General features: G+C 42.3%; 1 protein-coding gene and 1 long non-coding RNA gene across 29 annotated transcripts in view; one reads left to right on the plus strand and one right to left on the minus strand.

Moving 5' to 3' along the window:
• Positions 1-8,112: 8,112 nt before the first annotated feature.
• LOC113880628 lies at positions 8,113-26,420 on the minus strand. The gene is made up of 3 exons (XR_003507784.1): positions 26,332-26,420; positions 15,749-15,871; positions 8,113-8,738 (listed from the first exon to the last, which is right to left on the minus strand). It is a non-coding gene; the product is annotated as an uncharacterized LOC113880628 (long non-coding RNA).
• The window catches only part of CLASP2 (cytoplasmic linker associated protein 2), a 174,887-nt gene continuing 174,033 nt past the window's right edge, over positions 26,375-27,228 (plus strand). For 27 of the 28 annotated variants that reach the window (XM_027523017.1, XM_027523024.1, XM_027523018.1 and 24 more), the window contains exon 1: positions 26,631-26,840. In XM_027523017.1, the coding sequence (XP_027378818.1) occupies positions 26,646-26,840 (195 nt within the window). In that variant the 5' untranslated portion in view covers positions 26,631-26,645. Of the gene's footprint in view, positions 26,841-27,228 lie in introns of all 28 variants that reach the window. The other variant, XM_027523035.1, reaches the window with a different exon arrangement.

Consider the following 27,228-nt stretch of genomic DNA (forward strand, 5'->3'; position numbering starts at 1 on the left):
ATTTTATGTCAGCTTTACATTCTAATCCATAACCTGGCCATGCTTATTTTAACTTCAGAAACATTTCACACGTCTTGCTAATCAAGAAAGTTTTCAAGGGACTTTTCCTACTTGTTTCCTTGGTTAATTGATGAAAGCTATTGCATCAATTTTGGATAATTAGACTGAATAACAGAGACCTGACAGCTCAGACTAGGCAATTTATTTTCGCTGTTGGTGTTACAATACTTCTAGAATCCAAACAGTTAAATGTATGGATATATATATATATTTTGTTTGTTTGTTTGTTTGTTTACCTGCTTTAAGTGCTATGTGGGATAATGATTAAGTAGAGATGCACTGAATGCTGACAAAGAGGTGGAAAAGTACATTTTCAGACTCCTGTTGATTAAAATTTTAATAAATGTGCCTTCGTGCTGACAGGTTGTTGGACTCTTAGGGTTGTAAGCGAGAGAAAGTCAACTTAAACAAGCTAGAGCAGAGAAGGGAATTTATAGCTTAGTAAGTTAAACGTCCAGGGTGGCATCTGGCTTCATCAGTGGCTGTTTCCAGGGGTCAAATGATCAGGTCCCTGGCTCTCCGCTTCTAGGAAGGATCTTTCCACAAGGTAATCAAGATGGCGATCATGGTAAATGGTACAAGTTGAAAAGAGCTCATTTTCCCTATTCCCGCTGGTAGAGACAGACCAGCTTTGCTCAAATCTATTCCTCATTCAATCACTGTGACCACGTGGGTAGGATGCAGTAAGTGATCAGACCTTGATCAAGAGCCACACTTACGTCTGGGAAGAAACGAGCCTGTCACCACTCCACACCTCACACTCCTAGATGACTGATGCTTCCTGTTTACCCAGGACTATAAAGTTTCCTATGCATAGAACTTTAAGTGCTAACACTGAGTTAGGGCAAACCAAGGCAGTTGGTCTCTTTCTCCCGTTACCCAAAGGAAAATTGGTTGCAACTCAAGGGTGGGTGGGAAAGGGTGCTAGGCAGAAAAAATACTTAGCTGCCTTCCACTGTGCATCACAGGATTGAATTGCTTTGGTTTATTGGCAGACAGAACTCATTTCTGGCCATTCCTGCTCCCCAGGCTTCCCAGGAGGTCCAGTGGTTAAGACTCTTTCCTTCCACAGAAGGGGATGTGGGTTCAATCCCTGGTTGGGGATTGCATACCCTGAGTCTCAGCCAAAAAAAAAAAGCGGGGCGAGGGGGGATTGGTCATTCCCGTTCCCTTATTCTCTCAAGATACTTGTCAAAAGACTTTTTCAATGACTGGAAGAGCTTACTGACGATTCTTAGTTAACTGCCAATATTTGAAATCTAACACAAATGAACCAAAATTCTCAAACAACCCATAGTTCCACCATGAACTCTCCTCTGACGTTTAGTCGCTCAGTCATGTCCAACTCTTTTATGGCCCCACGGACTGCAGCCTGCCAGGCTCCTCTGTCCATGGGATTTCCCAGGCAAGAATACTGGAATGGGTTGCCATTTCCTTCTCCAGGGGATCTTCCTGGATCAGGGATAGAACCCATGTCTCCTGCATTGACACGCAGATTTTTTACCACTGAGCCACCAGGGAAGCCTGAATTCTCCTCTAACTCAGACTTTATTTTCACTTCAGTAGTCTTGTCACATACAGTAAAAATATTAGCTTTACTTTGTAATTGTCATCTGAGAGTTTAGCTTTTAAAAGGCAAATGATTCAATTTTGTGATTGATAAGATGGCCTTATAAAGAATTCATTCATTTAATCCAAATTTTACTCTTTGTCATAGCATTTACTTTCTTTTTTTATAAACAAAGAAAAATAACAATTCAATATTAAGTTAGAAACCTGTGATCAGCTGCTCTTTCTAATTCAGTATGTATCTGCATAGTAAAGCAAGTTCTCAAAATCAACATATTAAATATAACTTATACTCAAAAGAAGAAATGATCAAACCACTAATTTGTTTTAAGAGCAATCTTTACTTCTTTACTAGTCCTCTAAAAAAAACTACAAAAACAGATTATTTGCAAAATGTGTTCTTGAAGCAGGGCCTGGATGTGAATTACCACTTCTGGAGTTCTGTCCATAATATGTTTCATCTCTGCCTATCCCTGTATTTTTAATTCCAGAAAATGCTGTGTGCTAAAATCCTTTACTATTTGGTTGAAAATATTTCCATCAGTTTACCAACATACATCTTCACAGACATCACCAGTACAAATATAATAAAAATTTCCTAGTCAACCGTGAAAAATATAATTTTTCATCCAATTATATGAAAAAGAACTGGATTACATATGACTTAAAAAAAAAATCACTCGTGTGTTTATTAACTGTGCTATTTTTATAAGAACATATTTTTCAGATTGGCAACCTCTTTTTGACCTGAACAGATTTGGAAATATCTATTCCGGGAGATAGTGAAGGACAGGGAAGCCTGGTGTGCTGCAGTCCACTGGGTCTCAAAGATCTGGACACGACTTAGTGACTCAACAACAACAACAACAAATCACATAGCTTGTTGCCAATTTTTCTTTTTCCTTTTTGGCCAGAGCATATGGGATCTTAGTTCCCTGACCAGGCACTGAACCTGCACACACCGAATGGGAAGCACAGAGTCTTAGCCACTGGATCCCCAGGGAGGTTCCCAGATTTTAAAAAGAATTGTCAGTTTCCAAGGTAATTTAAAAAAATAGTCTTGAAGCTTTACGAAATTTTTAATTGATCTGTGAATTTTATTCTAATACCGTAGTCAGGACTTCTCTGTTTATAATTTTAAAATGCGGTTACAGTTTAAGTTTGCAAATTTGATTTTTTTTTTTCAAATTTTTTTTCTTTAACTGCACCTCACAGCATATGGAAATTCCATGATCAGGGACAGAACCTGTGCCTCCTGTAGTGGAAGTGCAGAGTCTTAATTGCTGAGCCATCAGGGAAGCCCCACAAATTTGAATTTAAGTCACTTTGAATATAATGGTTTCAGGCAATTATTACTCAGTTTTCTCAAAAACCAGATACCAATCTTTAGACTCATTCACACTTGTACAATAATAGAAATTTGTATTAAACATCTGATTATATCCTGTATATGTTTTAAATGGACTTCAGCTTGTTAAAATGATGGTTGGAATATAGCACTGTCAAAATAATTACAGGAAAACTGGGGTAGTTCTCACTGTCAGTAGCCTCAATAATTTCAGGTTTTTCTGAATTTCTTTTGTTCTCACTGTTTCAAACTAACTAGTAAAAACTTAATCCTTTTGATTCCTGTTCCCATTTGAAAATGCAATTATCAGCATATTTCAAACATCACAATGAAAGAGAGTGTGTTATCAGCTTTCATAACAAATCCCCATTCTTGCCTCCAGTTTTCACACAGTAGTATTGATCCCTCCCACCCTGATCCCTGTAAACAATGACTATTGGAGCAACGATGGTGTGTGACTTCTGAGATGAGGCTATAAAAGGCATTGTCAACTTCTGTTTGATCGTGGATCACTCACATGGGGAAAAGTCTGCTGCAATGTCACAAAGATCAAGCAGACCTCTGGAAAAATGAAAGAGGTGAGGAGCTGAGGCCTCCTGCCCACAACCATTGGAGTGAGCCACATGGAACGGAGATTCTCCAACCCAGTCAAGCCTTCAGCTGACAGCGTGCGTGCATGCTAAGTCGCTTCAGTCGTGTCCAGCTCTGTGCAACCCCATGGACTGGGGCTGGCGAGGCTCCTCTGTCCATGCGATTCTCCAGGCAAGAAAACTGGCATGGGTTGCTGTGCCCTGCTCCAGGGGATCTTCCCAACCCAGCAATCAAACCCAGGTCTCCCGAATTGCAGGCCCTGGTTGATGTCTTAAACTAGCTTCATGAAAGAGTGTGTGAGGAAACATCCAGCTATGTTGCTCTCAAATTCCTGGTCACCCTAATCCGTGGGATTATGAATATATACTGATTTGTTTGTTTGTTTTAGGTGGTGCCATGCAGTATGTGGGATCTTGGTTCCTTGACCAGGGATGGAACCCAGGCCCCTGCATTAGGAGCAAGGAGTCTTAGCCACTGGACCACGAAGGAACTCCCCTGTATATATATACACACATATATATTTTTTGGCTGTGCTGGGTCTTCGTTGCTTTGCACGGGCTTTCTCTAGTTGCAGTGAGCAGGGGCTACTCTATTGCAGTGCACAGGCTTCTCATCGTGGTAGGTTCTCTTGTTGCAGCGAACAGGCTCCAGGGGCGCAGGCTGCAGCAGTTGTAGCACGCGGGTTCAGCAGTTGTGGGCGCACGGAATCAGTTGCTCTGTGGCATGTGGATTCTTCCCCAACCAGAGTTCGAACCCACCCCCTGCATTGGCAGATGGATTCTTATCTACTGTGCCACCAGGGAAGTCCTATACTGTTTTTTAAAACCATTAAATTGAAGTAATTTGTAATTCAGTAATAAATAATGAAAAAAGACAATCAAAGAATTGATGCTTTTGAACTGTGGTGTTCGAGAAGACTCCCGAGAGTCCCTTGGACTGCAAGGAGATTCAACCAGTCCATCTTAAAGGAAATCAGTCCTGAATATTCATGGGAAGGACTGATGCTGAAGCTGAAACTCCAATACTTTGGTCACCTGATGGGAAGAACTGACTCATTTGAAAAGACCCTGACGCTGGGAAGGATTGAAGGCAGGAGGAGAAGGGGACGACAGAGGATGAGATGGCTGGATGGGATCATCGACTCAATGGACATGAATTTGAGTAAACTCCAGGAGTTGGCAATGGACAGAGAGGCCTGGCATGAGGCAGTCCATGGGGTTGCAAAGAGTCAGACACGACTGAGCGACTGAACTGAACTGAACTGAACTGAAGGATAATCAGACAGAAACCAAAGTTTCAAAACACAAACTTTTGTGTGTTTTTTTCTTATCAGACAATGCACTGCTAAATGAAACTTAAAAAGTGACACTTGGAATAAAATATCCAGTCATAAGCAACTGAGCAGGAATTGATATAATGAGAGTTAGTAGATCATTTTCTTTGTCACGGAAAAATTTAAACCAGGGCACATCCCTGGTGGTCCAGTGGTTACAAGTCGGCCTTCCAATGCAGGGAGTATGGATTTGACCCCTGGTTGGGGAACTAAGATCCCACATGCCCAGCTCAGTGTGGCCAAAAAAAATTTTTAATTAAAAGTCTTTTATAAGGTGGAAAAATTTATTTTTGAAGATATTGGCTGAGTACATCCTTGTGGACTGAGCAAGAAATCTCACATTAAAGCAATGTCTCCCAGTGATATTTTCATGGCTTTCTTACCACATTCTAACTCACCTTTGATATGTTTGATGGGAAACCATCAATGGACACCCTGATAACATCAAACCACCAAAATTTCCTATCATTCATTGCACATAAAATTTCCTATTTTTCCAGACTCTTATGGAAAAGAAGATTGGCTGCCATGAAAAAGTGGAATGTTGTTTATTTTCCTTATTGAATGCATGTGACAAACCTTTTTAGGACTTAAAAATTCTGGTAAGAACTCCTCCATATAAGTCCCAGGAACCAACTGAAATGGCCAGGCCATGGTTGCTGAGCTCAGCCTGGTATTTCCTGCCTCTGCATCCAGATTCCTTCCCTGTCCCTGGGAGCCCTTCTCTGCTTCTCCTTGCTGAGGTCACATTCATTTGCCTAATGTGCTCCTATCTATAGAAGTAGCTCTTAAATCTGCCATGTGAGAATCATTTTTCCCACCTTGGACCCCACTCATTTATGACTATTTCTACATCCAGCATGATAACATAAACGTTTTTGAAGTTGAAAGTTTTGAGTTAAATTCTTCTTGCCAAGAAGCATTAAGTTCCCTCTGGCTTTGAATGATCCCTCATAGCAGCAGTCCCCAGCCTTTCTGACACCAGAGACTGGTTTCCTGAAAGACTGTTTTTCCACGGACTGGGATGTGTGGTTTTGGGGATGATTTACATGCATTACATTTACAATGCGATTTATTACATCAGCTCCACTTCAGATCATTAGGCATTAGATCCCAGAGGTTGGGTACCTGTGGGAACGTAACTCAAATTCTTAAAAATGGTAGGAACCCCAAAGGTATTTCCTAGTTAAAGAAATACATAAATAAGTCCTGTAACCCAGTGTCGTAGTGGGAAATTAGGAGGCTTGAAGCCATTGGTAATATAGTCGGGTAAAGCCTATCTAATAGGCAGGGTGATTAAACACTATAATTCTCAATGCATCTGGACCTGATCACCCTTTTAACTCTTAGCCCCGTTCTTCAACAAAGCATTCTAGTCTTTGGGAACCTACCTTTGACTGTTTTGGTCTGCAGCAGGTCTTAGTCATGGCATGCTGAATCTAGTTCGCTGACTGATCGAAACCATGCCCTCTGCGTTGGGAGAGCAGAGCCTTAGCTACTGGACCACCAGGGAAGTCCCTGGCTTTCTTATATTGGAAATTTATGAGAAAATATTTACTCACAGAAACAATTTTATAACACTGTTGCAACTGGTAGGTCTATTTCATCATTAATTTCTAGAGCGATCTGTGAAGTTTTATCAGATTATTTTAGCCAGACTTCCTTAACACTTGCGTTTAATTTGTCTAGGGTTCATTATATGCCACCTAGTATTGTTTTTCAAATATATCTACTACACTGATGAAATCTTTTTGTAAAATTTCATTGAAGTATAGTTGATTTACAGTGTTGTATAAATTTCTTCTGAACAGTTTTTGTACCTATATATATTTATATATTCAGTTATACATATATATATGTTCTTTTTCATATTCTTTGATGGAATATTGTCACTTCCTAATGAATTTCATTTTATTTTTACCAAAAAAGAAAAAAAAAATACCTTTGACTGTGGGAAATGGGATTTGATTTTACCCTACTTGCAAGCTAATTACTCAGCCTTTTGCTGTTTCATAGATGCTAACGGAAGACCCAAGACTCCTGCATCAGAAACAAAAGCCTTTTCCACTCAAGGCAAATAACCAGCATCAGTTCAGTTCAGTTCAGTCACTCAGTCGTGTCCGACCCTTTGCGACCCCATGAATCACAGCACGCCAGGCCTCCCTGTCCATCACCAACTCCCGGAGTTCACTCAGACTCAACGTCCATCAAGTCAGTGATGCCATCCAGCCATCTCATCCTCTGTCGTCCCCTTCTCCTCCTGCCCCCAATCCCTCCCAGCATCAGAGTCTTTTCCAATGAGTCAACTCTTCGCATGAGGTGGCCAAAGTACTGAAGTTTCAGCTTTAGCATCAGTCCTTCCAAAGAACACCCGGGGCTGATCTCCTTTAGGATGGACTGGTTGGATCTCCTTGCAGTCCAAGGGACTCTCAAGAGTCTTCTCCAACACCACAGTTCAAAAGCATCAATTCTCCAGGGCTTAAGCTTCATGTTTGCACCCTTCTGCTTTGTCTCCACCCAAATTTCAAAGGGTTCTGTTACAGGAGAGAAACAGAGTCTGGGAAATCCTCTGCTCGATAGCAAGCCCTAAGTAACCTGTTCTTTGTCCTGGAGGAAGACATCATTTCACCCCTCCAGGCTGCTCACTGCAAACATACCAGGCGAAGAGGGGCCACGAGGCAAGCTGGAAGCCGGGATCTGGGAACCCTCAGCTCAGTGTTCCTACCCAGACTAATGTCTCCTTGAGTAGCAAAGTGCAAAGGCACTGCTGCTGCTGCTGCTGCTGCTAAGTTGCTTCAGTCGTGTCCGACTCTGTGCGACACCATAGACAGCAGCCCACCAGGCTCCCCTGTCCCTGGGATTCTCCAGGCAAGAACACTGGAGTGGGTTGCCATTTCCTTCTCCAATGCATGAAAGTACAAAGTGAAAGTGAAGTCACTCTGTCATGTCTGACTCTTAGCGCCCCATGGACTGCAGCCTACCAGGCTCCTCCGTCCATGGGATTTTCCAGGCAAGAGTACTGGAGTGGGGTGCCATTGCCTTCTCCGCAAAGGCACTGCTGCTGCTACTGCTAAGTTACTTCAGTTGTGTCCGACTCTGTGTGACCCCATAGACGTCAGCCCACCAGGCTCCCCCGCCCCTGGGATTCTCCAGGCAAGAACATTGGAGTGGGTTGCCATTTCCTTCTCCACACAAAGGCACTAGGGGGAACTAAAAATAACTGCGTGTATTCGTGGTTGGGGCAAATTATGGACAAGATACAAAAAGACCAAAAACCCCAACTGCCATTTCCGAACAGCCAGGAGCAAGAGCAGGGTACTGTGCGTGTAGGCAGTACATTAGGAAGTGAAAGATGCACACACCACCCCAAAGAGGGGGGTAAACCACCCACACCAGCCCTCTGGCCCCACCCCTGGACCTGCCCCTATCCTCACCCCATATAAGAAACCAGCTCACCCTACCGTAGCTCAGGAAGTGAGCAAGCAGGCAAAGCTCCCGGCCCTGCTGCAACAGAGGCCTCCAGTAAAGCCTTGCCTGAATTTCTCGTATGGCCTCTTATCTATGTCTATTTTGTATTTAATTTTTTAAGTTAATTTTTAAATTTTTGGCTCTGCTGGGTCTTCCTTGCGGCTCTCTCCAGTTGTGGTGCATGGACTTCTCAATGTGCTGGCGTCTCTTGTTGCAGAGCATGGGCTCTAGGGCGCTCCGGCTTCAGAAGTTGTGGCCTGTGGGCTTAGTGGCATGTAGACTCTTCCCAGAACAGCGATCGAACACATGTCCATTGCACTGGCAGGCACGTTCTTAACCACTGGGCCACCAGAGAAGTCACATCAATTTCTATTGATCAAGGAAACCAAAAACCGTTGTCAGTAACAGTCAGGGTCTCCTTTGTTGGCATACAGAGCAAGACGTATGTGAGACTCATGTAGGAGAGTCTCTCTCCCCACAGTCATTATTAATTTCCTTCATTTAGACTGATAGTTTACATAAAACACTGATGCTCAGACAAATTGATAGTTTACATAACTAAGAACTCAGAACTTGAGTTTTCTTCAGTTTTTTTAGGAATATGATATAATTTTATTTTTTGCGTTTTTTAAATACCTAAAATTTTTTGTTGGATTATAATTAATTTACCGGTTATTTCAGGTATACAGTGAAGCATTCAGTTATACATGTAATAACTTGAGTTTTCTAATTCTAAATTGGTGTTAATTTCAATAGACTTGCATGTACTGTCTAATATATGCAATACTTTATTAATAATTTTCATTTTGATCACAGGTCTAAATAACATCTGAATATTGATAAAATGTTAAATATAAATGTGAAAATATTGCCTATAATTTTATTAAATGTTATTTTTAAAATATCATTAAAATATTATAAAATATAATCTATATGTTACTAAGTATAACCTCATTTTTTTTTTACTTTTCAAAATGTGGCTACTAGAAAAAATTTAATTGCATATATTTTGTATTTCTACTGGATAGCACTGCAATAGACCATAAATCTTTTATCTCTTATTTTCCTTTAATTGATTCTTAACTTTTTAACTATTTTTGTTAGTTTTAACATAAATGTAGTAAATGTACCACGTACTAGTCTTACATACATAACTTGTTGAATTGACACCTATGCATACACTTCAATAATCACTATTCAGGTCAAGATACAGAACATGTCCATTACTGAAGAAAGTTCTCTTGGGCCCTTTCCTAGTTAACACCCACCGATGGCCATTCTTTGTGATAACCACTCTTCTAACTTTTATCACCACCAGTAAGTTTTCCTTGTATTAGAACTTCCTGTTATCAGAATTGAAACAGAGCAGATCCTTGTCCCCCATGCCTTTTGTCTGTAGAAAAACTTTAGCCAAGGAATAAATTTAATAGGAGAAGTGAGAACATGCGGAAACAAAGGAAAACAGTCAAAGGAGACCAAATAATAATGGTTTAGTCATTAAGCGTAGTCAAGGACCTTCAGTTCCTCCTTAAGGACTATAGATCAGATCAGATCAGATCAGTTGCTCAGTCGTGTCCGACTCTTCGCGACCCCATGAATCGCAGCACGCCAGGCCTCCTTGTCCATCACCAACTCCCGGAGTTCACTCAGACTCACGTCCATCAAGTCAGTGATGCCATCCAGCCATCTCATCCTCTGTCGTCCCCTTCTCCTCCTGCCCCCAATCCCTCCCAGCATCAGAGTCTTTCCCAATGAGTCAACTCTTCGCATGAGGTGGCCAAAGTACTGGAGTTTCAGCTTTAGCATCAGTCCTTCCAAAGAAATGCCAGGGCTGATCTCCTTCAGAATGGACTGGTTGGATCTCCTTGCAGTCCAAAGGACTCTAAAGAGTCTTCTCCAACACCACAGTTCAAAAGCATCCATGTTTCGGCGCTCAGCCTTCTTCACAGTCCAAATCTCACATCCATACATGAGCACGGGAAAAACCATAGCCTTGACTAGACGGACCATTGTTGGCAAAGTAATGTCTCTGCTTTTGAACATGCTATCTAGGTTGGTCATAACTTTCCTTCCAAGGAGTAAGCGTCTTTTAATTTCATGGCTGCAGTCACCATCTGTAGTGATTTTGGAGCCCAGAAAAATAAAGTCTGACACTGTTTCCACTGTTTCCCCATCTATTTCCCATGAAGTGGTGGGACCGGATGCCATGATCTTCGTTTTCTGAATGTTGAGCTTTAAGCCAACTTTTTCAGTCTCCATTTTCACTTTCATCAAGAGGCTTTTGAGTTCCTCTTCACTTTCTGCCATAAGGGTGGTGTCATCCGCATATCTGAGGTTATTGATATTTCTCCCGGCAATCTTGATTCCAGCTTGTGTTTCTTCCAGTCCAGCGTTTCTCATGATGTACTCTGCATATAAGTTAAATAAACAAGGTGACAATATAAGCCTTTATGTACACCTTTTCCTATTTGGAACCAGTCTGTTGTTCCATGTCCAGTTCTAACTGTTGCTTCCTGACCTGCATACAAATTTCTCAAGAGGCAGGTCAGGTGGTCTGGTATTCCCATCTCTTTCAGAATTTTCCACAGTTTATTGTGATCCACACAGTCAAAGGCTTTGGCGCAGTCAGTAAAGCAGAAATAGATGTTTTTCTGGAACTCTCTTGCTTTTTCCATGATCCAGCGGATGTTGGCAATTTGATCTCTGGTTCCTCTGCCTTTTCTAAAACCAGCTTGAACATCAGGAAGTTCACGGTTCACACATTGCTGAAGCCTGGCTTGGAGAATTTTGAGCATTACTTTATTAGCGTGTGAGATGAGTGCAATTGTGTGGTAGTTTGAGCATTCTTTGGCATTGCCTTTCTTTGGGATTGGAATGAAAACTGACCTTTTCCAGTCTTGTGGCCACTGCTGAGTTTTCCAAATTTGCTGGCATATTGAGTGCAGCACTTTCACAGCATCATCTTTCAGGATTTGGAATAGCTCAACTGGAATTCCATCACCTCCACTAGCTTTGTTCATAGTGATGCTTTCTAAGGCCCACTTGACTTCACATTCCAGGATGTCTGGCTCTAGGTCAGTGATCACACCATCGTGGTTATCTGGGTCATGAAGATCTTTTTTGTACAGTTCTTCTGTGTATTCTTGCCATCTCTTCTTAATATCTTCTGCTTCTGTTAGGTCCATACCATTTCTGTCCTTTATCAAGCTCATCTTTGCATGAAATATTCCCTTGGTATCTCTGATTTTCTTGAAGAGATCCCTAGTCTTTCCCATTCTGTTGTTTTCTTCTATTTCTTTGCAATGATCACTGAAGAAGGCTTTCTTATCTCTTCTTGCTATTCTTTGGAACTCTGCATTCAGATGTTTATATCTTTCCTTTTCTCCTTTGCTTTTCGCTTTTCTTCTTTTCACAGCTATTTGTAAGGCCTCCCCAGACAGCCATTTTGCTTTTTTGCATTTCTTTTCCATGGGGATGGTCTTGATCCCTGTCTCCTGTACAATGTCACGAACCTCATTCCATAGTTCATCAGGCACTCTATCTATCAGATCTAGGCCCTTAAATCTATTTCTCACTTCCACTGTATAATCATAAGGGATTTCATTTAGGTCATAACTGAATGGTCTAGTGGTTTTCCCTACTTTCTTCAATTTAAGTCTGAAGAGAGAAGGGAATGGCAAACCACTTCAGTATTCTTGCCTTGAGAACCGCATGAACAGTATGAAAAGGACTATAGATAACATTCTGAATATCCTGTGAGTTACCTTATAAACACTGAAACCCGTTAGGTGGAGAAGTTAACGATGACCAGACTGTAGCCATGACATGCATGTGTGCATGCTCAGCTTTGCTCAGCTGTGTCCCATTCTTTGCAACCCCCTGGACTGTGGTCTGCCAGGCCCCTCTCTCCATGGGATTCTCTCTAAGAATACTGGAGTGGGTTGCCATTTCCTTCTCCAGGGGATCTTCCCAACCCAGGGATCAAACCTGAGTCTCCCCCATCTCCTCCATCGGCAGGTGGATTCTTTACCACTGCGCCACCTGGGGATTAGCCATGGCGTAAGCTGCACAGTTCTGAGAACTGGCCTCAGAGAAATGGAAACAAACCCGTCCTGGAACTGAAGATTAACTCTGCCTAAATTCCAGTTGAGCTATTTCAAATCCTGAAAGATGATGCTGTGAAAGTGCTGCACTCAATATGCCAGCAAATTTGGAAAACTCAGCAGAGGCCACAAGACTGGAAAAGGTCAGTTTTCATTCCAATCCCAAAGAAAGGCAATGCCAAAGAATGCTCAAACTACCACACAATTGCACTCATCTCACACGCTAAAAAAGTAATGCTCAAAATTCTCCAAGCCAGGCTTCAGCAATATGTGAACCGTGAACTTCCTGATGTTCAAGCTGGTTTTAGAAAAGGCAGAGGAACCAGAGATCAAATTACCAACATCTGCTGGATCATGGAAAAAGCAAGAGAGTTCCAGAAAAACATCTATTTCTGCTTTATTGACTACACCAAAGCCTTTGACTGTGTGGATCACAATAAACTGTGGAAAATTCTGAAAGAGATGGGAATACCAGACCACCTGACCTGCCTCTTGAGAAATTTGTATGCAGGTCAGGAAGCAACAGTTAGAACTGGACATGGAACAACAGACTGGTTCCAAATAGGAAAAGGTGTACATAAAGGCTTATATTGTCACCCTGTTTATTTAACTTATATGCAGAGTACATCATGAGAAATGCTGGACTGGAAGAAACACAAGCTGGAATCAAGATTGCCAGGAGAAATATCAATAACCTCAGATATGCAGATGACACCACCCTTATGGCAGAAAATGAAGAGGAACTCAAAAGCCTTTTGATGAAAATGAAAGAGGAGACTGAAAAAGTTGGCTTAAAGCTCAACATTCAGAAAACGAAGATCATGGCATCTGGTCCCATCACTTCATGGCAAATAGATGGGGAAACAGTAGAAATAGTGTCAGACTTTATTTTTCTGGGCTCCAAAATCATTGCGGTGACCGCAGCCATGAAATTAAAAGACGCTTACTCCTTGGAAGGAAAGTTATAACCAACCTAGATAGCATGTTCAAAAGCAGAGACATTACTTTGCCAACAAAGGTCCGTCTAGTCAAGGCTATGGTTTTTCCCGTGCTCATGCATGGATGTGAAATTTGGACTGTGAAGAAGGCTGAGCACCGAAGAATTGATGCTTTTTAACTGCAGTGTTGGAGAAGACTCTTGAGAGTCCCTTGGACTGCAAGGAGATCCAACCAGTCCATTCTGAAGGAGATCAGCCCTGGGATTTCTTTGGAAGGACTGATGCTAAAGCTGAAACTCCAGTACTTTGGCCACCTCATGTGAAGAGTTGACTCATTGGAAAAGACTCTGATGCTGGGAGGGATTGGGGGCAGGAGGAAAAGGGGACGACAGAGGATGAGATGGCTGGATGGCATCACTGACTTGATGGACATGAGTCTGGGTGAACTCCAGGGGTTGGTGATGGACAAGGAGGCCTGGCGTGCTGCGATTCATGGGGTGGCAAAGAGTCGGACACGACTGAGCGACTGAACTGAACTGAACTGAACTGAACACGATCAAGATGACACTGACCACACCACCGATGACCAATTCAATACGTCTGTCACTGCTGACTGAACTTTTTTGCACGCAGCCCACTCCCTCAGCCTATAAAAGCTCTTGCCGGCTGGTAGTCAGTTGATGGGAGTGGGCCTTTGGACAGGCATCTGCAATGCCCCCTATTCCCCCTCCCCCTAGTTACCAGCATCCAAAATAAAGCAAACTTTCTTTTCCAAAAATCTTGCCTCTAATGGCTTTTGAGCGATGCGCAGCCAGATCCCACTTTCGATTATAGAATCACAGAGTATATATTCTTTTGTATACGATTTCTTGTGCTCAGCATGGTGTTTTTGAGATTCATCCTCATTGGCAAGCGCATCAGTAGTTTGTTTTTTTATCGCTTTGTAGAATTCCATTGTACGCTGTGTACCACAGTCATCAGTTTTCCCGTTGGTGGGTGTTTGGGGTGTTTCCAGTTTGGACTCATGAATAAAGCTGCTCTGAATGCTCATTTTAACACTCTGAACACCTTTTAACCTTTGAGGAGAGATTGTGATCTGTCTTTGGTAAGCCACCCAACCCCCACACTCCAGTATCACTAACACCATGCCCCCCTTGATGGATATTTGTTGGAAGTATAGTTTTAAACTAGCAGTGTGGTGATTTGTCTGTCAGTCTCCATGTGGAAAATAAAGTCCAGTGTCAGAACAAAGTTGAGTCAAAGTTTCCACGATTATCACAAATAATGAACAAATAGGTCAGGAAGTCAGTCTCCTGTATTTATATGATCTATTTCAGTCTTGTTGCCAGTTAAAAATAAACTTGCACTCCCAGATACATTTGGTGACTGATTATGAAAAAAATGTAGTTGTTTCTTATGCTGTTTTTTCCCTTAATTTTTCTACCCATTTCCTTTATCTTCTTGTCCTTTTCTTTTTAACAGCAATTCAAAGGAAAGTAGATTCTCAGTGAAATTATTGCCTAGATATTCAAAGAAAGACTATTATATATAAGGAGTGTTATTATTTTGGTAGTAAATTACAAACTTTTTTTGCTTGTTTGTTTTCTTTCCTTTAAAATTATCTGCTGGGGAGAAGCCAGATATCCTGTGTTTAAATCATGAATCTGAACTCATGAGTGAGGCTGGAGACTTAACATTTGAGCCTTAGCTTTCTCGTCTTTAAAATGGCGATATAGTATCTTCCACATAGGGCTGCTTGGAGGATTAAAAGACTTAACATGTGTCAGGCTTCCCTGGTAGCTCAGTGGCAAAGAGTACACCTGGCAACACAGAGACACAGGATTTGATCCTTGATCAGGGAAGATCCCACACGCCACTGAGCAACTAAGCCCATGCTCCCCAACTTCTGAGCCTGTGCTGTAGAGCCCATGAAGCCCATGCGGCCTACAGCCTTGCTCCTTAACAATAGAAGCCACTGTAATGGGAAGCCCCCACACCACAACTGGGGAAGCATTTTTGGGCTTAAGGAAAGTAAAATTTGCTTTATTTTGGATTCTGGCACTTGCTCACCGCAACTAGAGACAAGCCTGTGTAGCAAGGAAGAACCAGCACAGCCAAAAATAAATATTTTTTTTAAAAAAGACCTAACAAGTGTCAAGCTGAGCAATGGCCTTCGTGAAATCCATTTCTCACTAGACCTACGCCTTCTTCCTGTATGAGCTGCTATTTTTGTTTCTTATCCTCTTTGTCTCTCTGATAACTCAAGCATCATCAGATATGTCTGCCAAGATTCCTAAACTGTGTGCTCAAGTACAGCACTGTGCTGCCAGAAACTCACCAAGAGCATTCCAGGGGACTTTCCTGGTGGTCCAGTGGTTAAGACTCCCATGCTGCCAGTGCAGGGGACATGGCTTCGATCCCAGGTCAGGAAAGTAGGTTTCCGCCTGCTGGTGCAGAGTGGCTGAAAAAAAATAAAAATAAAAGAAAGAGCATTCCAAAATAATTTAACTTTAAAGGGCAACAGTGATATTTGGCATGCTATGCTATGCTATGCTAAGTCACTTCAGTCGTGTCCGACTCTGTGCAACCCTAGATACGGCAGCCCACCAGGCTCCCCCGTCCCTGGGATTCTCCAGGCAAGAACACTGGAGTGGGTTGCCATTTCCTTCTCCAATGTATGAAAGTGAAAAGGGAAAGTGAAGTCGCTCAGTCGTGTCCGACTCCCAGCGACCCCATGGACTGCAGCCTACCAGCCTCCTCCATCCATGGGACTCTCCAGCCAAGAGTCCTGGAGTGGGGTGCCATTGCCTTCTCCGATTTCCACGATTATCACAAATAATGAATATTTGGCATACGTCAGTCATAGAGTGAACTACCAGCTCCAAGGAGTTCCAAGTTCCAACATTAGATTGTGGTACATTTTTTGCACTGATATCTTATTTTTACAAGGCTTTGTTTTCTGTGGTTGCTGTGATAAAAAGCAAGTGCTACACGAAAATCAGTGGACCACAGGATGCAGATGGCCATGTCCAGTCTGATTTCAAGGTTTTAGAAGTTGTGCAGTGTATCCACAGGTATAGACACTTTATTAGTGTGTTATTTAAGAATGAAATGAAAATGCACTTCCTTCAGTTTATGTGTATTATTTTTCATATGTCTACCAAGATGTTAGGATGTGAATACTCATTAAGTTGTTTGGATCTTAGTATTAAGTAGATGGTAATTGTTAGGTGTTTCTTTTGGTCTATGGGTGTGTGAAAAATGACTGAGATAAAGTGCTGAACTAGGAGGTTTGAGAACTTTCTGTTCTACGGATGTTCAACAGAGGACAGACAACAGTGATATAGAGAAATAAGTAGATTTTGTAGGAGGTATGTAATGATAATAACAAATGTTAAATTTAAATAGTCAAGTCTACATCTTATAGATAAACAGGTTATTCCTCAAAACACCCCACTTTTTTAAAAAAAACTTTTTTGGGAGTATACTTGATTTACAATGTTGTTTAATTTCTGCTGTATAACAAGGTGTCTTAGCTATATATATATATATATATATATATATATATATATATATATATATATCCTGCTGACAATGCAGGAGACCTAAGAGATGCAGGTTCAATCCCTGGGTCTGGAAGATCTTCTGCAGGAGAGCATGGCAACCCAGTCCAGTATTCTTCCTTGGAAATACCCATGGACAGAGGAGCCTGGAGGGCTACAGTCCATAGGATCGAAAAGAGTAACACATGAGAGAAAAAAGTTAGTTCAGTTCAGTTGCTCAGTCATGTCCGACTCTTTGCAACCCCATGGACTGCAGCACAACAGGCCTCCGTGTCCATCACCAACTCCTGGAGTTTACTCAAACCCATTGAGTTGGTGATGCCATCCACCCATCTCATCCTCTGTTGTCCCCTTTCCCTCCCACCTTTAATCTTTCCCAGCATCAGGGTCTTTTCAAATGAGTCAGTTCTTCCCATCAGGTGGCCAAAGTACTGGAGTTTCAGATTCAGCATCAGTCCTTCCAATGAATATTCAGCATTGATTTCCTTTATGATGGACTGGTTGAATCTCCTTGTAGTCCAAGGGACTCTCAAGAGTCTTCTCCAAGACAACAGTTCAAAAGCATCGATTCTTCAGCACTCAGCTTTCTTCACAGTCCAACTCTCACATTCATACATGACTCCTGGAAAAACCATAGCATTGACTAGACAGACCTTTGTTGGCAAAGAAATGTCTCTGGTTTTTTAATATGCTGTCTAGGTTGGTCATAACTTTCCTTCCAAGGAGTAAGTGTCTTTAACTTTCATGGCTACAATCACCATCTGCAGTGATTTTGGAGCCCCCCAAAAATAAAGTCTGCCACTGTTTCCACTGTTTCCCCTGTTTCCCCATCTATTTGCCATGAAGTGATGGGACCAGATGCCATGATCTTAGTTTTCTCGATCTTGAGCTTTAAGCTAACTTTTTTACTCTTTACTTTTTCACTTTCCTCAAGAGGCTCTTTAGTTCTTCTTCGCTTTGTGCCATAAGGGTGGTATCATCTGCATATCTGAGGTTATTGATATTTCTCCCAGCAATCTTGATTATGGCTTGTGCTTCCACCAGCCTAGCATTTCTCATGATGTACTCTTTATAGAAGTTAAATAAGCAGGGTGACAATATACAACCTTGATGTACTCCTTTTCTGATTTGTAACCAGTCTGTTGTTTCATGTCCAGTTGTAAATGTTGCTTCCTGACCTGCATACAGATTTCTCAACAGGCAGGTCAGGTGATCTGGTATTCCCATCTCTTGAAGAATTTTCCACAGTTTGTTGTGATTCACACTGTCAAAGGCTTTGGCATAATCAATAAAGCAGAAATAGATGTTTTTCTGGAACTCTCTTGCTTTTTCCATGATCCAGCGGATGTTGGCAATTTGATCTCTAGTTCCTCTGCCTTTTCTAAAACCAGCTTGAACATCTGGGAGTTCACGGTTCACGCATTGCTGAAGCCTGGCTTGGAGAATTTTGAGCATTACTTTACTAGTGTGTGAGATGAGTGCAATTGTGCGGTAGTTTGAACATTCTTTGGCATTGCCTTTCTTTGGGATTGGAATGAGAACTGACCTTTTCCAGTCCTGTGGCCACTGCTGAGTTTTCCAAATTTGCTGGCATATTGAGTGCAGCACTTTCATAGCATCATCTTTTAGGATTTGAAATAGCTCAACTGGAATTCCATCAACTCCTCTAGCTTTGTTTGTAGTGATGCTTCCTAAGGCCCACTTGACTTTACATTCCAGGATGTCTGACTCTAGGTGAGTGATCACACCATCGTGATTATCTGGGTCATGAAGGTCTTTTTATATAGTTCGTCTGTGTATTCTTGCCATCTCTTCTTAATATCTTCTGCTTCTGTTAGGTCCATACCATTTCTATCCTTTATCGAGCCCATCTTTGCATGAAATGTTCCCTTGGTATCTCTAATTTTCTTGAAGAGATCTCTAGTCTTTCCCATTCTGTTGTTTTCCTCTATTTCTTTGCATTGGTCACTGAGGAAGGCTTTCTTCTCTCTCCTTGCTATCCTTTGGCACTCTGCATTCAAATGGGTATATCTTTCCTTTTCTCCTTTGCTTTTCTCTTCTCTTCTTTTCACGGCTATTTGTAAGGCCTCCTCAGACAGCCATTTTGCTTTTTTGCATATCTTTTTCTTGGGGATGGTCTTTATACCTGTCTCCTGTACAATGTCACGAACCGCCATCCATAATTCATCAGGCACTCTGTCTATCAGATCTAGTCCCTTAAATCTATTTTAGGGGCTTGATTTAGGTCATACCTGAATGGTCTAGTGGTTTTCCCTACTTTCTTCAATTTAAGTCTGAATTTGGCAATAAGGAGTTCATGATCTGAGCCAAAGTCAGCTCCTGGTCTTGTTTTGGTTGACTGTATAGAGCTTCTCCATCTTTGGCTGCAAAGAATATAATCAATCTGATTTCGGTGTTGACCATCTGGTGATGTCCATGTGTAGAGTCTTCTCTTGTGTTGTTGGAAGAGGGTGTTTGCTATGACCAGTGCATTTTCTTGGCAAAACTATTAGTCTTTGCCCTACTTCATTCTGTATTCCAAGGCCAAATTTGTCTGTTACTCCAGGTGTTTCTTGACTTCCTACTTTTGCATTCCAGTCCAGTATAATGAAAAGGACATCTTTTTTGGGTGTTAGTTCTAGAAGGATAGAACCATTCAACTTCAGCTTCTTCAGCATTACTGGTTGGGGCATAGACTTGGATTACAGTGATACTGAATGGTTTCCCTTGGAAACGAACAGAGATCATTCTGTCATTTTTGAGATTACATTCAAGTACTGCATTTTGGACTCTTTTGTTGACTATAATGGCTACTCTGTTTCTCTTAAGGGATTTTTGCCCACAGTACTAGATATAATCGTCATCTGAGTTAAATTCACCCATTCCAGTCCATTCTAGTTCGCTGATCCCTAAAATGTTGACCCTAAAATGTTCACTCTTGCCATCTCCTGTTTGACTACTTCCAATTTGCCTTGATTCATGGACCCGACATTCCAGGTTCCTATGCAGTGTTGCTCTTTACTTGTTGCTCTTTACACATGCATATTCTTTTTCATATTATTTTCCCACTATGGTTTACCACAGGATGTTAAATATAGTTCCCTGTGCTATACAATAGGACTTTGTTGTTCATCCACCCTATAGTAACAGTTTGCATTTGCTAATCCCAAACTCTGTCCTTCTTTCCTCCACCCTTTCCTGTCCCAGAGCGAACATGAGCCTGTCCTCTGTAAGCCTGTTTTTGTCTTGTAGGTAAGTTTGTCTGTGTCGTATTTTAGATTCCACATATAAGTGATCATATGGTGTTTTTCTTCCTCTTTCTGACTTACTTCACTTGATCATGTTTCGGTCCATCCATATTGCTGCAAATGGCATTATTTCATTCTTTTTATAGTTGAGAAATATTCCATTGTATATATGTACCACATCTTCTTTATCTGTTCATTTGTTGATGGACATTTAGGTTCTTTCCATGCCTTGGCTATTGTAAATAGTGCTCCTATGAACACAGCAGATTTATGTATCTGTTCTGATTATGGTTTATTTTAAACTAATTTTTATCAGAGTATAGTTGCTTTACAATGTTGTGTTAGTTTCTACTATACAGAAAAATGAATCTGTTATATATATATACATATATTCCCTCTTTTTTGAACTTCTTGAATTATGGTTTTGTTTAGTAAATATGCCCAGGAATGGGGCTGCTGGATTTTATGAAAGAACTGCTTCTTTAATTAGTTAAATCCTATATATTCTCAAACCTCTGCCAAATCCTATATAGTCTCAAACCTCTATATATAAACCTCTTCAAGGAAACCTTCCCAATTTACAACTCTCCCACCTCTGTTCTCTGTGCCAGCTAGACAAGGAGGGACTCTCACCCAGGCTTCCAGAAACCCTCTGCTTACCCGATCCTTGCATCCTAGACATGTTGACTTTCTTGTCTCTACATAGGTATGTTGTGGGCAGAGATCATATCTAAATGAACTTTGCATCTGTGGCCTATGGTACAGTGCGTAGCATAACAAGCTCTCAGAAGATATCTGTTGATGAATTAATGAAACATACAGAGGAGATACACAGGTAACGGTAGCCAGTGTTAACTAGACATTGCATAGGTAGTTGCAGAGTTACTCAAATACTTGCTGTTGTTGCTTTAGTCACTTAGTCGTGTCCAAATCTTTTGCGACCCCATGGACTGTAGCCTACCAGGCTCCTCTGTCCATGGGATTTCCCAGGCAAGAACACTGGAACGGCTTTGCCATTGCCTTCTCCAGGGGATCTTCTTTACCCAGGGATTGAACCAGGGTCTCCTGCATCTCCTGCACTGGCTGGCAGATTCATTATCACTGAGCCACGTGGGAAGCCCTACTCAGACACTATACGCATATTGTCTTATAACATGAAGACTACTTAGTTATCTTATAACTCAAAGACCTTGAGCTATACAAATTCAGTCACTTTTAGTCACAGGGACAAATAGGGCTGAAACTGGAATCCACAGCTCCTACATATTTTTTTGTTTTCTATACAACATACTGCACCTGGTCACTGGTAATTATTAACAGAACATAAACTTCTGTGGATTGGACCCTCTTTTTATATTCTTCTGTAACCCTTATGGCTGTACAAATAGCTGAGGAAAGAAGAGAAGCAAAAAGCAAGGAAGAAAAGGAAAGATAAACCGAACTGAATGCAGAGTTCTAGAGAATAGCAAGGAGAGATAAGAAGGCCTTCTTAAATGAACAAAGAAGAGAGTCGAGAAAAACAACAGAATGGGAAAGACTAGATACCTCTTCAAGAAAATTAGAGATACCAAGGGAACATTTCATGCAAAGATATGCTCAATAAAGGACAGAAATGGTATGGGCCTAACAGAAGTAGAAGATATTAAGAAGAGGTGGCAAGAATACACAGAAGAACTGTACAAAAAAGATCTTCACAACCCAGATAATCACGATGGTGTGATCACTCACCTAGAGTCAGACATCCTGGAATGCGAAGTTAAGTGGGCCTTAGGAAGCATCACTACGAACAAAGCTAGAGAAGTTGATGGAATTCCAGTTGAGCTATTCCAAATCCTGAAAGATGATGCTGTGAATGTGCTGCACTCAATATGTCAGCAAATTTGGAAAACTCAGCAGTGGCCACAGGACTGGAAAAGGTCAGTTTTCATTCCAATCCCAAAGAAAGGCAAGGCCAAAGAATGCTCAAACTACCGCACAATTGCACTCATCTCACATGCTAGTAAAGTAATGCTCAAAATTCTCCAAGCCAGGCTTCAGCAATATGTGAACTGTGAACTCCCAGATGTTCAAGCTGGTTTTAGAAAAGGCAGAGGAACCAGAGATCAAATTGCCAACATCTGCTGGATCACTGAAAAAGCAAGAGAGTTCCAGAAAAACATCTATTTCTGCTTTATTGACTATGCCAAAGCCTTTGACTGTGTGAATCACAACAAACTGTGGAAAATTCTTCAAGAGACAGGAATACTAGACCACTTTACTTGCTTCCTGAGAAATGTGTATGCAGGTCAAGAAGCAACAGTTACAACTAGACACGGAAAAACAGACTGGTTCCAAATTGGGAAAGGCGTACGTCAAGGCTGTATATTGTCACCCTGCTTATTTAACTTGTATGCAGAGTACATCATGCGTACAAATGATAAGCTGGATGAAGCACAAGCTGGAATCAAGATTGTGGGGAGAAATATCAATAATCTCAGATATGCAGATGACACCACCCTTACGGCAGAAAGTGAAGAAGAACTAAAGAGCCTAGATGAAAGTGAAAGAGCAGAGTGAAAAAGTTGGCTTAAACTCAACACTCCAAAAAGGAAGATCATGACACTGGCCACATCACTTCATGGCAAATAGATGGTGAAACAATGAAAACAGTGAGAGATTGTATTTTCTTGGGCTCCAAAATCACTGCAGATGGTGACTGTAGCCATGAAATTAAAAGACACTTGCTCTTTGGAAGAAAAGCTATGACAAACCTAGACAGCATATTAAAAGCATAGACATTACTGACAAAGGTCCGTCTAGTCAAAGCTATGGTTTTTCCATAGTCATGGATCGATGTGAGAGTTGGACCATAAAGAAAGCTGAGCACTGAAGAATTATTGCTTTTGAACTGTGGTGCTGGAGAAGACTCTTGAGAGTCCCTTGGACAGCAAGGAGTCAGTCCTAAAGGAAATCAGTCCTGAATATTCACTGGAAGGACTAATGCTGAAGCTGCAGCTCCAATACTTTGGTCACCAGATGCAAAGAACTGACTCATTGGAAAAGACCTTGATGCTGGGAAAGATTGAAGGCAGAAGAAGGGGACAACAGAGGATGAGATGGTTGGATGGCGTCACTAACTCAATGGACACGAGTTTGAGTAAGCTCTGGGAGTTGGTGATAGACAGGGAAGCCTGGTATGCTGTAATCCAAAAAATCAGACATGACCCAGCAACTGAACTGAAATGAACTGAAAGAAAGTAAGGGAATTCCAGAAAAACACTGATTTCTGTTTTATTGACTATGTTAAAGCCTTTGACTGTGTAGTCACAATAAATGTGGAAAATTCTTAAAGATATGGGAATCCCAGACCACTTTACCTGTCTGCTGAGAAACCTGTATGTGGGTCAAGAAGGAACAGTTTGAACCTTACATGGAACTGACTGGTTCAAAATTGGGAAAGGAGTACGATAAGGCTGTACATATTGTCACCCTGTTTATTTAACTAATATGCAGTGTACATCATGTGAAATACTGGGCTGGCTGAGTCACAAGCTGGAATCAAGACTGCTTGGAGAAATATCAACCCCTCAGATATGTGGATGATACCACTCTAATGGCAGAAAGTGAAGAGGAACTATAAAAAGCCTTTTGATGAGGATGAAAGAAGATAGTGAAAAAACTGACTTAAAACTCAACATTCCAAAAACTAAGGTCATGATATCTGGTCCCATCACTTCTTGGCAAATAGAAGGGGAAAAAGTGGAAGCAGTGACAGATTATATTTTCCTGGGCTCCAAAATTTCCTGCAGACAGAGATTGCATCCATGAAATTAAAAGACGCTTGCTCCTTGGAAGGAAAGCTATGACAAACTTAAGACAGTATATTAAAAAGCAGAGATATCACTTTGCTGACAAAGGTCAGTATAGTCAAAGCTATGGTTTTTCCGGTAGTCATGTATGGATGTGAGAAATGAACCATAAAAAAGGCTGAGTGCCAAAGAATTGATGCTTTCGAACTGTGGTACTAGAGAAGACTCCTGAAAGTCCTTAGAACTGCAAGGAGATCCAACAAGGTAATCTCAAAAGAAATCAACCCTGAATACTCATTGGAAGGCCTGACGCTGCAGCTGAAGGTATAATCCTTTGGCCACCTGATGTGAAGAGCTGACTCACTTGAAAAGACCCCTGATACTGGGAAAGGTTGAGAGCAGGAGAAGGGTGTGGCAGAGGATGAGATGGTTACATAGCATTACCGAATGTACATGAATTTGACAAACTCTGGGAGACAGTGAAGGACAGGGAAGCCTGGCATGGTGCAGTTCATACGGTCACAAAGAGTCGGACACAACTTAGCGAATGAACACCATCACAACAACCCTTAGGAAAGGAACCTCTAGACAGCAAGGAACAGTTATTATAGTAGTTGATTTAGGCCCAACTGCATGGAAATTACAGCTAATTAACTATGGAAGAAACTTTACATCATGATACAAAGAGAAACAGAGTAATATAGGGGAAAAAAAAAAAACCTCAGAGTAAACACAGAAAAGGTTTCTTTGGATTTGGAGAGTGTATTATTATTTTGTTCTTATTTTGTTAATGTGAGCATTTCATTAAATTCATTCACTTATTCAGCTTAAATTGATTGAGCACCCATTATCTGTCTAGCACCATCCTAGGGAAAACACGAATGATCTTGGAGTTTCTGTGTAACAGAAGAGACAGATATTTAAAATTATTAAATTGTGGCTGGAAATAATTAGCAGGAAGGTAAATAACATGTCCACTTAGAATGTATTCTAGAACAGTTTACACCCATTAACATGACTTCCATACGTTGGCCACCTGATTCAAAGGGCTGACTGATTTGAAAAGACCCTGATCCTGGGAAAGATTCAGGGCAGGAGGAGAAAGGGGGGCAATAGAGGATGAAATGCTTGAATTGCATCCCCAATTCAATGGACATGAGTTTGAGCAAACTCTGGGAGCTAGTGAAGGACAGGGAAACCTGGCATGCTGTGGTCTAGGTCAAAAACAGTTGGATACAACTGACCGATTGAACAACATCATGGATAAAATTAATCACCCCAACCAAACTAAATATTGTGGAGAATGTGGAGCAACTGTACTTCTGAGCACTGCTGATGGGAGTTTAGTATGGTACAGACATTTTGGAAAACAGTTCAGCAGTTTCTTCTACAGTTAAACATACACTTATCACACAGACCTAGTAATTCTAGTACTTGGTATTTACCAAAGAGAAATGAAACCGTGTCTCTGCACAATGACTTGTACACTAGCGGTTATGGCTGGTTACAGCCGGAAATCTGAAAAATGAAACAGTGCAAATGTCTATAAACAGGTGATGGGGTGACAAACTGTGGTGCTTCCATATAAGGACTCCTACTCAGCAATAAAAAGGGACTACTGACACACCAACAGCACTGGATCAACCTCAAAACATCCTAAAGGAAAACGCCCAACTCAGTAAAAGCACAGACTCTATGAAGTCATGTGAAATTAAGTAATATGGAAACCTATGCTACGGTGATAGAAATCTGATTAGTATTTCCTGGCAAGGCTCTATCGTTCCTAGGATGGTGGTTATTCACACTTTGAATACCTTTGCCAAAACGCACGGACCACTTAAAATCTGTGCATTTTAGTCTGTGTAAATTAAACCTTTTTTTTTTTTTTTTTTGTAAAGGATAATCAAATGGCAACCCAACAAGTGGCGGTGGCTGGAAGCAGGGGTCATTATTAACATTTTTTTTGTACAAGAAAGTGTATTCTACAAAAACAAAAAACAAAAAATCCCAAACAAACCAACAAAAAAACAATAAGACCACGACCAACAAACCCAAACGCCCAAAGCCTAAAAAACCCCCACAAATCTGGCAGTGGAGTTAGGGAAGGGGAATTCCAAGTCAAAGAAACTTTCCCAAGTATTGATTTAAAGTGTAGGAAAACGTGAAAGGGCCTAAGATTTTACAAGGCGACGGCTGAGTGCTGAGGTGGCGGCTGGCAGAGAACTGTCGGCTTCCTGGGGGTGCCAACCCAGACCGACCACAACTTCCCCAGAGGCTCCACGACCCCCAGCAGCTCCCGCTCCAGCCGCCGCCTCCGCTAACCTTGTGTGAGGACCAGCGGGCAGGCGGGCGGGCGCTCGCTCGCCGGCGTCGCGCTGACGTCACGCGCGCGCTGACGTCGCCTGCGGCCGCGGCCTCTGAAGCGGGTTGGGGCGCGGGGGGCGCCGAGTTTGACTAGTTTGGGGGGCCGCTGGGTGTCTGGCGCTGCTCCCGCCGCCCGCCGCGGCCCGCGAGCCGCGCCTCGGCCGGACCGAGCGCGTCCCGCCCGTTCCCGCGGGGCCCCGCTCTGGCGGCTGGGCGGCGCTCGGCGAAAGTTGGCCCCTCACGAGCGGGCGGGCGGGCGGGCGGCCGCGGCCATGGAGCCCCGCAGCATGGAGTACTTCAGCGCCCAGGTGCAGCAGAAGGACGTCGGCGGCCGCCTGCAGGTCGGACAGGAGCTGCTGCTCTACCTCGGCGCACCGGGCGCCATCCCGGATCTGGAGGAGGACCTGGCCCGTCTGAGCAAGACGGTCGACGCTCTCACCGGCTGGGTGGGCTCGAGCAACTACCGGGTAAGCGGCGGCTGCGCGGCCTGGCGGGGCACGCCCTCTCCCGCCGGCCCTTTAATCCCGGACGTGCTCGGACGGCCGAGTGGGCCCCCGGGTGGCCCCGGGCACCTCTGGACTTGCCCCCAGCGGCGAGCCTGCCTCTCCGAAAGCTAGCGGGAGCCCACCTTCCCACCAAGACCAACTTTTTCCACGATTGTGAGCTGTGGCAAATTCAGTGATTCCGTGACACCGTGTGGAGTTCCTTGGCACTAGGGCATTATGTTTCAACACCTATTTTAAAAAATTAGTGATCATTTACATGCGTAAAAGTGTAGCAGACCCTTTATTATACATTCGTACGTACCTGTGTAACACTACCCAGGGCAAGACGTAGGACAGGAAGATTCAGATT

The sequence above is a fragment of the Bos indicus x Bos taurus genome, chromosome 22, assembly GCF_003369695.1.
Source record: "Bos indicus x Bos taurus breed Angus x Brahman F1 hybrid chromosome 22, Bos_hybrid_MaternalHap_v2.0, whole genome shotgun sequence".
NCBI classification, from domain to species: domain Eukaryota; kingdom Metazoa; phylum Chordata; class Mammalia; order Artiodactyla; family Bovidae; genus Bos; species Bos indicus x Bos taurus.